This window comes from Limulus polyphemus, unplaced genomic scaffold (genome assembly GCF_000517525.1).
Source record: "Limulus polyphemus unplaced genomic scaffold, Limulus_polyphemus-2.1.2 Scaffold125, whole genome shotgun sequence".
Taxonomy (NCBI): Eukaryota; Metazoa; Arthropoda; class Merostomata; order Xiphosura; family Limulidae; genus Limulus; species Limulus polyphemus.
Genome location: NW_013665735.1, coordinates 561,608 through 573,238, shown reverse-complemented (window position 1 = coordinate 573,238; position 11,631 = coordinate 561,608). Strand labels below are relative to the sequence as shown.

The window sequence follows — 11,631 nt, the reverse complement described above, 5'->3', positions numbered from 1 at the left end:
CCAATAAGCACAAACATAAAAGTCACAAAATTGTAACTTAAAGACATTCAAGCATTCTTGAATTTGGCTACATCAAAAATTAAGTAGTTTCAAGGTTCTCAAGGACTGGTATACACTCTGTTGATATAGGAGAATGGCTCAATATATGGTTTAAAATAATATTTATATCTTAATGCTTAACTAATAATTTTCATAACAGTGTTTCTAATTTTTCATTATTGTGTCAAAAGCCAATAATTGGATTAGAGTTTAATGTACTTCACCAAGATACTAGATAAATTAATACCGAAATTTGTTCAGAAGTGGCACTTCTTTATGTCTTGTGATAAAACAACATCTGTATGCCCATCTTTATCTGCATGCTTCCTTAAGGTTCTGATCGATATTAGTAAAACTAGCTTCTTCACAAAACTTGTATGATATCAGTTTCTTGCTAAGTTTATCTACAAGTGTCCATAAAATATAGATTATGAAGCTGGTGAGGGTCAGCTGTAATATTGTAGATCTCCACAAAATTCTGTAGAACATAAGAAATTAATTTCAAATCTATGTTAGTAAACAATAAGGATACAAAAGAAATATATGAATAACTGAAACCTAACTTTCATGAGATTTTCTCTCATGGTAAACTTAAGTGATCAAGCATAAATCATAAATAAACATTTGAAAGAAATTTGACAAATTTGATAGACAAGTTAACAGCACATGGTATACATTATTATATACTTTTAATTCTTAGATTGTGATACAATTTATTGGTTGCACAGAGTGATAAATCACATTTCAAACATGGTTTTTCTAAGAGATTTATATGAATTGAATCAAAGTTAGTGATCCAAGAATGAATTAACTAAGTTTTAGTAACTGGTGATCAAATTTATAGTATGTAATTATTGCAAATTCCAAGGTATAGTCAAGCTGAAAATTATCAATTAAGGTTTGTTGTATACAAATTAAAAGTAACTATAGTTAAAACTGCATAGGCAACACAAATAACAAAATTAAATAATAGGTTGAACAAGCACCAAGTTTTTTATTATTTTTTTTCATAGAAGGATGATGTTTGAAGCTAATGCTCTTCATCAGATCGTAACTGTACTATCTGACGAAGAGTGCTAGCTCGAAACATCATCCTTCTTTAAATAAATAAAAAATATATATATATGTATAAAAACTTGGTGATTGTTCAACCTATTATTTAAACTAAAAGTAACAACTACTTATATTTATCATTTTATAATCAAGAAAAAAACATGGCCAATGGCTCTAGGGTCTCACAAGATCCTGCAACTTACATTTTAGCTCAGGTCACACTAAATTATAAAAGTAAAGATCAACTAAACAAATACGGAAATATGGACACTAGAGCTGGGTGATTAACTTAATTAATAGACAAAATTAATAACCAATGAATATCAATTACTGTCACATAAAATAATCAATTAATCAAAATTAGTTTCCAATTATTCCATCTATCCAGTAATTGAAATATTGCCATTATGACTATTTGTTATTATTTTCAATTAATTCAAGCTTGTTCAGCATAGTCAATTAGTGTTATAACTCACAAAAATATTCAAAATTAGGGTATCTAATTATTGCTATTTTCAATTATTTTAAATACCCAAGTAATTGAAATATTGTCATTCTGTTTGTTGTTAAGCACAAAGCTACACAATGGGCTATCTGTGCTATGACCTGCCTACAAAGGATATCAAAATCGTAACCCAATTTTTTGCATTAACATTTTTTTGAGCCATCTTGTAAGTATAATCGCTTTTCTTAATTTTTTTTAGCCATCTCATGTGAAAATAATTGACTAGTGGATTCTATTAATTGCCCAGTTCTAATGAACTCCTCCTGTGAAGCACATTATTTTTTTTACATGAAAAATAAGGTCTACATATGATAGTGGTCAAATTAAAGAACAGTTTTTTCTTACAATTAATAAATTTAAAAAACTAAAAAGTTTTATTTTTCATGCTGAAAGCAAATTTCTGGAGACAGAAATTATAAAGCAACTGAGACCAAATGTACTTAAATAAAAAGTGTTCTTTTGTCTCAAATATATTATCTAACCATAAGAAATTCATCAATGCTATTCATTTCATGTTTTTTACTCACATTATAAACTTCAAAGAATATAAAAATAATTATTTTAAAAATACAAATCATTATGTATACAAAAATCTTTGGAGACACAAAATATATATATATATAGCACCTGAAATATCATACCTGGTGATCATCGAAAACACAAATAATGCTGTTTTCAGAAGAAGAAAGTGTTCTGAGGCATGTGTAAGTGTTGTTCCAAGAGTCCTCACAGATACAATCCGGAACACAGTTCTGGGATACAGGGAATGAAAAAAAAAATTACAGCTCTGTAATACAGTAGTTACAATTGAAAAATATTCCTCACAACTACATATTGTTGTATATTTTAGATCTTTATGGTCTGAACACCATAATAATTTTTTTTCCCATTAGACCAGAAACACAGATGTTAACATTTTCTTACACTGAAAATGTATTTCTGACAGGTACTTAACTCTCTTTCACAAAGCATTGCTAAAAAAATTTTTTGTAATCAGTGCCTTTATACCCCATCAGTTTCACACCATTTCTGAACATGTACATATCATGTGACTACTCTCCACCAATAGTATTGTACTATCTATACTAGTGCTGCTAGCTCTCTCTGCTATTCCTGCTTAATCCTCACTTTCGAGAATTGACAGGTACCAAAATAAGAGCATCATTAGTGGGGAGGATGGGTGGAAAGTGTGTAAGAGGAGGTAACTACCTATATGGTGTGCTCGGAGATGAGAATGAAGCACACCTATGGGGTACTTCATTACTTCTGGAACAGGTATGATCTTTGCCCAGGAAGAAGGAAAGTAATACAAAATGGGCAGAAAAGGAAAATACTTACACAACTGTAATACATTCTGAGATGTGCAAGCTGTAGCAACGTATTGTTGCGTATCTGTGTGTTTGTTAATTTCCGGTATAAATTATTTCCGAGCAACTTCAGCGATACAAGTACCTTCTTGATTAAAACTAGTTTATTCTTTCTCGATACAACTTTGTAATACACAGAATTTCCACAGTCACTTTAACTTAACTACTTTTATAAACACACGCTATAATTCACTACTACTACTAGTAAAACTATATAAATATGAAATAAGTGAAAAGAATACTACTACTAGTAGTAAAACTATATAAATATGAAATAAATGAAATTAATACTACAACTAGTACAACTATATGAATATGAAACAAGTAAAAGTAATACTACTAATACTAGTAGTAAAACTATATAAATATGAAATAAATGAAAGTACTACTACTAGTAAAACTATATAATGCAATTAATTTAATCAATAGTCAAACTGGGAACTAATGACATCAATAAATCGCATTGATGTTTAAATTAATGCTCTTTCGAATTAAAATATAAAGTTCAGAAACATATTACATACATGTTCTGACTTCCTTAGGAATGAAGCATATAATCAATTTAGAATAGAACATTATCTTAACAAGAACCATCTGGTTACGTTACTCACCCAAAATATGAAATTAAATACCATAAGGCAGATCTTCATGAAAGTTAATGCTGCCTCTGTCTGCAAACGTCTCCCCATTATTCTAACTGTGTTTTATATTCAAGTTAAACGTGAGTATTAAATGACAGGTTGCTTACTTTTAAGTTATCTTAACTACAATTAACGTTTTCTTGACGCAGTAACCTTTCCTACCTAAAAATGACAAGCAACTACCGCACTGTTTCTATCTCCCTACTATGACGTTTGTGTAAAGCCCAGAAATTAATCCAATGACCTTAAGCTTCTACGTTTTATCGCTAGAGGACAAACTATCCGATGATTTAAATAACCATTTAGCAATTTCTAAAACCATGTATTTCATCTTGACATTTAAAAAGAAAGAAACACACTTAAGCACTCAGAAACACTGTATTTATAATTTTCAAGGACTATTTATTGTATATTTTAATTCTTAGAATTAAAATAATTATGTAACTTCAATAACGTATTGTTACGACAGCCGAAGTCATGTGACACTGGTAAAAGTCATGAGATTCTCGAAGGATCTTGAATTGTCCTGGCAACTCTAGTCTGTTCCATGCGCCCTCTTTTTTAGTATATAAGCCCGGCAAATAAAGCAGGAATGATATAGATAGAGAGACTGAAGATAGAGGTAATCGAGTCAAGCCGTAAGTAAAGTGTGTGAATCCCTTGAAAGTAATACTGCTACTAGTAGTAGAAGTACTACTACTAGTAAAACTATATAAATATGAAATAAATGAAAGTTTAACTTGTATAAGCACTAGAAATACTATTTGAGTATTTGTCTAACATACTCTCTAACAATTAGATTGCAAGTTTTTAGCTTTAAGTTTAACACCTTGAAGTTGGTTACTTACTAGTTCACAGACTATAATTTATAAAGAATTTCTTTAAATTTATCATTGACAGTTTATTTAGATTTTTAGTTCCTGCACAATAAAATATTCAGTTAGGCATTTCACATAGGCTATTTAATATTTTTTTTATAAGTTTTCAGTAGTACCTTAAGAATCCAATTTCAAAAAAGTTTGTTAGATAGGAAAACTTCTTTTTAAACCATTTTAATTGATATCAAATATAAAATGTGAAGCTGTTTTCTTTTTCCAAATAATATCAGATGGATTCTTATACCTTGCTGACAACAGAAGCTAAAGTAATTGTTTTATAATTTGATGGACAGAAAACACATTGGCACCCACATTAAACTACTTTGGAAATATTTGATTCCTTCCCCTTCTTAATAAGAATCTTAGGGTTTTAGGATAACATATGGACAACAAGGGACCATTAGGTCATTAAAATTAAAAGTTGTCTTTGCATACCCATCCCTAAAAAGAGAAAATTTAAACCTACCCTTCATTTTTCAGGAAATTATTGATTCGTCTCTTAAACTTCTGGCTTAATGCAACTTGTTTGACAAGTCAATCACCTTGTTATTGTGTTAAAAAATAAAACTGTTTTAATTGGAGCTTATGCTGTCGTTCAAATTTTAAGTTTCTGTCCTCCAATCCTATTATCTTTGGAATATAGCACAAAGAAATCAGAAGCCTTTATCCTATCAATCCACTGGATAAACTTGAACACTGTATAAACTCTTACCCTTCTTTTCTCAAGAGAAAATAGCTAAAAAATCTTTACCCATCCCTATAGGATAACTCATTCAACATGCAAACTTTACATAAAAATTGAATATCTTCACTACTAGCATCTTTAAAAGTGCATGTCATTCAAAGTTCACAAATAAAACCCACTTTTCCACCCAGTGAGTGCTTAACACATACATTACTCTTAACCAATTTAGTTTGGCAATAGATAATACTAAACACAAGTAGCCTATTGGTAACACTGTTAAGCCTGAAGTTTGAGAATTAAATATATTAAATTAATTTATCATTATTTTACCGTCAAACTAAAATAATTAAGTTTTGCTGTAAAATATAAATGACAAATAACTGGCCTTTACATGATATTTATGTAATAGTACAATACATTTAGCCTGTTTCAGAACTTATTGATAAGCTGAATTGCAAGTAGAGTCAAGATTAGGGTTATCAGATATACCAGTAAAACTGGGATTGTCCTTATTTTTAGCCTTTTTTTATTCCAGTCAGAAACAGTAAAAGTATTAAATAGTCTCAGCTTCTTTGTACCTCAATATGCATTTGATGTATATAGTTTGCCATTATACATAGATCCTTTTATATTTTTGGAGAATCAACTGACTAAGATCATATGGTACAGTGTTTTAATACTGAGTCATGTAGGGATGATCTATGTATAGCTGTATCATCTATAATTCTTGCTTGCATTCTTTTTGGCACTGCAATCCCTACATCATTTTACATTTACCAAATGTTTTTTTATTATTTGTTTTGTGACGTTTCCCCCACCCCCACCCGACTGAAAGTTAGTGTATTTTTTGAATGTGTGAGATAAAATTTGATATTGTGTATTGATTTTTTTACTCCTTCATATCATACACAATATAGGGATTGGCTCCCTAAAGACACAGATTGTATAGTGTACAAAGCATTGAGTATTTTACATGTTACAGTCATCTAATGTTCATCTATTATTGGCTGTTAATTCCTGTTTCAGTCTGTATTTAAGCTTTTTAAAGGAACACCATATTCATGTATAAAAGGTAACTTCAAGGGGTAATGATAACATCATTTCCACTAGTTATATTTTTCTTTTAATTACTACTAGTTATTACAACTAAGCAATGACATCATGCACTGCCCAGAATCACAGAGTGGATTTAGGTTTAAACTGATGTTAGTGATAAAGTAATTGTAGAGTTATCTCAACTGAAACAAGAAAGATGAACAATTTGGTGGGTTGGTCACTTTCTGATTGGGTAGAAAAACAAAGTAAAACTCTGTCATTGTTGATATTTTAGCATACGTATTTGTAATATGCCTATTAAGTACCTTGGCCATATCTACACAGAGTCCACTGACTATGATGCAGTCCCAGTTATGTTTTCCAAGCTTTTCCAAAGTAGCTCCTTCCTATCTGCAATAAAACAAAAGTATAAAAGTTCCTTTGGGGGGGGGATATGTTTACAGAGTATGCAGGTGGGAGTCTCCAAGTATCTCTATACTCCACATATTCAAATATACTTTGTGGAAATGTTTAATTTATTTTTACTGATAATAACCCTCTGCTTTAATTGGAGATAATGAGATAATTGTTGTTCACTGGATTGGGTCTTATGTTAAGTTTCTTGATCCTCACTTGGAGCATCACTAACTTCCTGAGGACATCTAGCCACTTGTTACTTATATTTTGACTTTCTTGAGGGTATGATAGTTGAGTACATCTTTGTTGCATGCCTAACTTCAGGAGGATAGTTTACTCAGTTTCATATGGTAAGTATTTGTAAACCTGTTATTCTTTTGGGCAGTCTGATATGGTGAACTTTGCTGTAAATCTGATCTATGTTTCTTGGCAAGCTTCCAAAGTTTACTGTGAAACAGCAGTCCACAGCAGAGGGTATGGCAAATCCAAGACTATATTGAGCCTCTATGTCACAGATTAAACTTTAGTTTTTGCACTTGATGAAAAGTAGTATGTAATGTTATCAAACAGTTGGTCTCTGTATAATACAAGTAATAAATTTGGTGTAATGCCACAATATAATTGATATACATAAACCTCAAGTTAAAAGGACTTAAGCTCTGTAAATAACATTAACACTTTCTATGTTTTTGTTAAGAGATCCAGGTTTGTATGGGTGAGAACTGAATGTGTCCCTTCACAACAGGTTTGTAAAGCATTTGATTTATTGTGGTTTCAGCAATGGATTAAGTTAAGGCTGTTACTTCTTCCCTCAGTACCTCTCTGATGCAGGTTAAAAATTTTCCTTTTCACCAAATGATTTTATAGAGTAATGTTTCCCAACCACTGGTCTACATGATGGTTGAAAAAAAAAATGATATATAGCTGGTGATGTACTTTAAAAAGTTCATATTACATTGAGCTGTCTATGAAATTTCGAGAACAGAACTTGCTGGTCTTTGGTTGAAAAAGATTGGGAATTTTCATTACCACATCATCATTTTGGAAGTCTTTTGGGAATAATCTCTGCTTTTTTTCTCCTCTTTTCAAAAAATACACTTTCCTTACTGCTTCCTAATGTCTCACCTCCAATTCATTCTCTGGATTCTGGCAATAAGGTCATGGTAGGACAAAAATAAAATGTTTGAAATTAATATTTGAACTCAAAAATTAAATTCAAAGAGACTCACCTCTGTTCTTGCCCTCTTCTGCACACCAGTAGATTCTGAAGAAACTGACCATTTAAGAGTACAGTTTGGAAGTCAAATAAAGTTAATTATAATGTGAAAAATTATGACTGACATAGAATTTTAAGATTGAGGATATAAATCACATGATACATAATATAAAAGATTTTAAATGGAATTAAACTTTTGCAAGATGTTAAATTCAAAATGGGAAACAGGTACAGCAGTGTAATACAATGTTTATTTAATTTTTGAAAACTAAGAGTGAAATACCTCCAGAAGTTATTTTAGCTTGTTTGTGTTAGTTTATCTGCACATACATGTATACTATTTAACAGTAGCTAGCACCAGTCAATATTCACAGGTATCTATTGTATATCGGGGATAATTTTTCTTTTTTAAAAGTAAAAGTGAGGAGTAATTCAAAAACAATCTTTTTGGTAAGATGTTAATAATTGACTTGTAATTCTATCAAATATTTTTGTTTCTACTGTTTATGAAATAAGTAAAATTTGCAAATATAAATTTTTTATAGCAACTAAGCTGAATATATTTTTTTATCAACATATCAACTGTTTTTCCATCATTAGTCTGGTTTTTATACACATTTCCTTGTTTAAATTTCAGTTAACTGGTATTGGCCTTTTAGTTATTGGAATATGGATGAAAGTATCCTTGTACCAGTTTCTGCAGCTCTCAGATGAGTACAACAATGTAGCTCCCTATGTCTTCATTGGTACAGGTGCAGCTATAACAGTTGTGGGATTTTTTGCTTGCTGTTGCACTGTAAAAGGGCAACCTGTTCTTTTGTATTTGGTAAGGTTTTTAGTCCTATTATTTTAAATATAACACATAGAAAAAAATGTTTAAAAATCTCAAAAAAAATACCGACATCTTGTAACTTCATTATACGAAAGTAACACTAAAATGGCAGTTGGCAATTTACTTTCAAGATATGCCATCAATAGTGATATTACAGTGAATTATGAAATATAGTAATAATAATAATAATATGGACTTTATATTTACATTCTTTAATAATTTTCAAGCTTGTTTCATGCTAAGTGTCTTGAAATAGTTTTAGTAAATTTAACTTATTAATTACTTCCCTATTGTTTGAAAAGAACATTTTAGCCAGGTATTCAGATCATTCTGGTGTTTTGTGTGCTGCATGTCAGTACATGTAATATACTATGTGTAGATGTATACTAAATGAATTGGTTCAACAAGTAAGCAGTTGAGCTGCAAGCTACTCACATTGACAAGTCAGATTTCTGGATATGAGCAGATGATGTAACATATGGTTATAACATGAAAATAATCATTGTTATTAGATCCTTAATAATTGTTATAGCCATATTAAATTCCCCATTCTTAAGTATACCAGAGCATATTATACAAACAATATCCTAAAAAGGCAAAGTACAAGTAACTTATTATTTTGTGTTTGGTGTAGTCAGTTGTCTTTATTTGTTATTTTACTTAGAGCAGTTTTTAGATAATGTAAGCTTCATTCTGCTCCATCAAGAAACATTTTAAACAATGTAGCCATAGAAAAAAAAATTCCAAATAGTTTTGGATGATTAACTTGATTAATCAATTAATGTCACATAAAATAATCAGTTAATTGAAATGATGATTAAATTGATTAATGTAATGAAAATAATAACTTGGTGTTTATGATTATTGGTTTTCAGTTGTCCAAGTAATCAAGATATTGTCATTGTGATTTTTTTTATTATTAATTTCAATCAATTCAAAGTTGTTCGACTTAATCAATTAGTGTTGTGTCCCACAAAAATAAACAGCTAATCAAAATGTGTGTTTCTAAGTCTCATGAGAATAATCAATTAAGTGGGATCATTTAATGAGCTTGACAAATAATTGATCAGCAGCTTCTACTAATCATCCAATTCTAATCCAAAAGAACTTGATAGCTTGTATATCTGCTATCTTTGCTTCTAAAAGCTCCTAAAATAGTTTAAGTACTTCTGTTATTCAGTTCAAGTTTGTAATTTTATTATATTGTAACTTATATCAATGTTTTTTGATGTGTAATTTAGAGTGGTTAGTGTTTTAAGAGTTTTTAGCTTCTGATCATATTTTTACTGTAACAAATAACTATGTAACTTTAAAAAAAACATTTCCATTTTAGCTTTCAGCTTTCTTAGTGCTGGTGTTTGTATTAGAATTGGGAGCAGCTATATCTGGCTACATTTTCCGTGGAAAACTCAATACTGGTTTCAGAACTGGTTTGCATGAGGCTTTGAAAAAGTACAAAGGACATAATAGTGTACAAGACAAGGATCTGGACCTCCTTCAGTCAACTGTATGTAACCATTTGATATTTTGAACACATTTCTCATAGTTTGGCCCTTGAATGTTATTTACAACATTAGGTTTTAATTTTATTTCAAAACATTGCATCTTACAGCACCTATAAGTTTCTTAACATTATTATTAAGCTGAGACCATAAATTTATTTTCTGTTGTAACAGATAATGTAGGTTGCATGAGAAATGTTAATGAATGAATATCCATAGTGCTATAGATGTTCAGTTTCTACTATAAAGCTACTCAAAGAAGATGTAGAGAATTTGAAAACACACTCATCTTTACAAAAATAATGAAATTCTAAAGTTATTTTAAAATATAAGTGTCAGCAGCCATTTCTAGTTTTCCATTCTGTCAACACTCTGTAACTTGTGAACTTTATTGGACTTATCTGTTGTCTCAAATTCTTCAGACTTTCAAGAAGACAACTACTGTTGAAGAAGCAGTTACTGTTCTAGGGAGTTGTGACCTGGTTGCAAAATATAAAATTTGTTTAGTTTCTTCAGGCTGTGGCCATAATCTGAATTTTTCCTACAACAACAACAAACGCATAAGATAATTCACTCATTGAAACCGAGGAGAAACATTCAAAACATTACAAGCCAGTTATCATCCCAGCATATATTGCAGTATACCTAGTCAATCTGAGTGAGAAATTTGGTTAAGCATGTGACTTCAGTTTGGCCATGGCCAACTTCACTGGTCATAATGATTAGCAGAATGTTCATATACAGAATGTTTCAAACAAGAAACAGTCCATTTAACTGAAATTCATGTGGGATGCTGTCTTTGCTGTGGAATCTAAAAAAAATCTTTCCATTAAAATGATGGAAAGGCCTGTGCCTTTCTTGTATTTTAGCCATTGTGGTTGACATCTTTCAATATCTCTCTTGCACCACAGGAGGGGTTGTCCCTGATTGGGAACTTGTTACTATTCTTCACAACCTGTGGTTGATGATGATTCCTGAAGAAACCTTGACTCAGTATTTGTTTTAAGGTGGATTTATTGAAAGCAATAAGGAGGAGATAAAGATGAGAAAAAAGAGTGGGAATTGAATAACATTGGAAGATTAAGTTAATGAGGAGAAGACAAAGTTATTTGACTAGCTTAAAATGCATCTTTGAAAGGTGTCCTTTATTTGCAGATTATTTGTAACTTAAAGCTTTATTGGACTGTTGAAATTTTGTTATAAGAATAAAAAAAAAAAAAAAGAATATTGAGGAACAAGATATAGACAAAATGTTGCTGTTTATTATTTAGCTTAAAGTTAGGATTTAAGTGCAAAAATAGTTTCAGTTTTTAAGTAATAGATTATGGTTTAAAAATGACCAAGCAAAATGACAAGCATTTTTATGAACTTTAAAATGTAAAATATAAAAAAAAAATTTCAATGCTTAATAATGTTTTTTACCACAAAAATTATTAGATAGTGTTTGAAAGTAGTTTAACA

General features: G+C 30.3%; 1 protein-coding gene and 1 long non-coding RNA gene across 2 annotated transcripts in view; one reads left to right on the top strand and one right to left on the bottom strand.

Moving 5' to 3' along the window:
- Positions 1–434: 434 nt before the first annotated feature.
- LOC111089631 lies at positions 435–2,372 on the bottom strand. The gene is made up of 2 exons (XR_002613851.1): positions 2,239–2,372; positions 435–517 (listed from the first exon to the last, which is right to left on the bottom strand). It is a non-coding gene; the product is annotated as an uncharacterized LOC111089631 (long non-coding RNA).
- A 401-nt stretch (positions 2,373–2,773) lies between these two features.
- The window catches only part of LOC106472947 (tetraspanin-7-like), a 35,451-nt gene continuing 26,593 nt past the window's right edge, over positions 2,774–11,631 (top strand). The window contains exons 1-4 of the mRNA XM_013933620.2: positions 2,774–2,872; positions 7,006–7,094; positions 8,437–8,662; positions 10,002–10,175. Coding sequence (XP_013789074.1) covers positions 2,774–2,872; positions 7,006–7,094; positions 8,437–8,662; positions 10,002–10,175 — 588 coding nt within the window. The remainder of the gene's footprint in view (positions 2,873–7,005; positions 7,095–8,436; positions 8,663–10,001; positions 10,176–11,631) is intronic.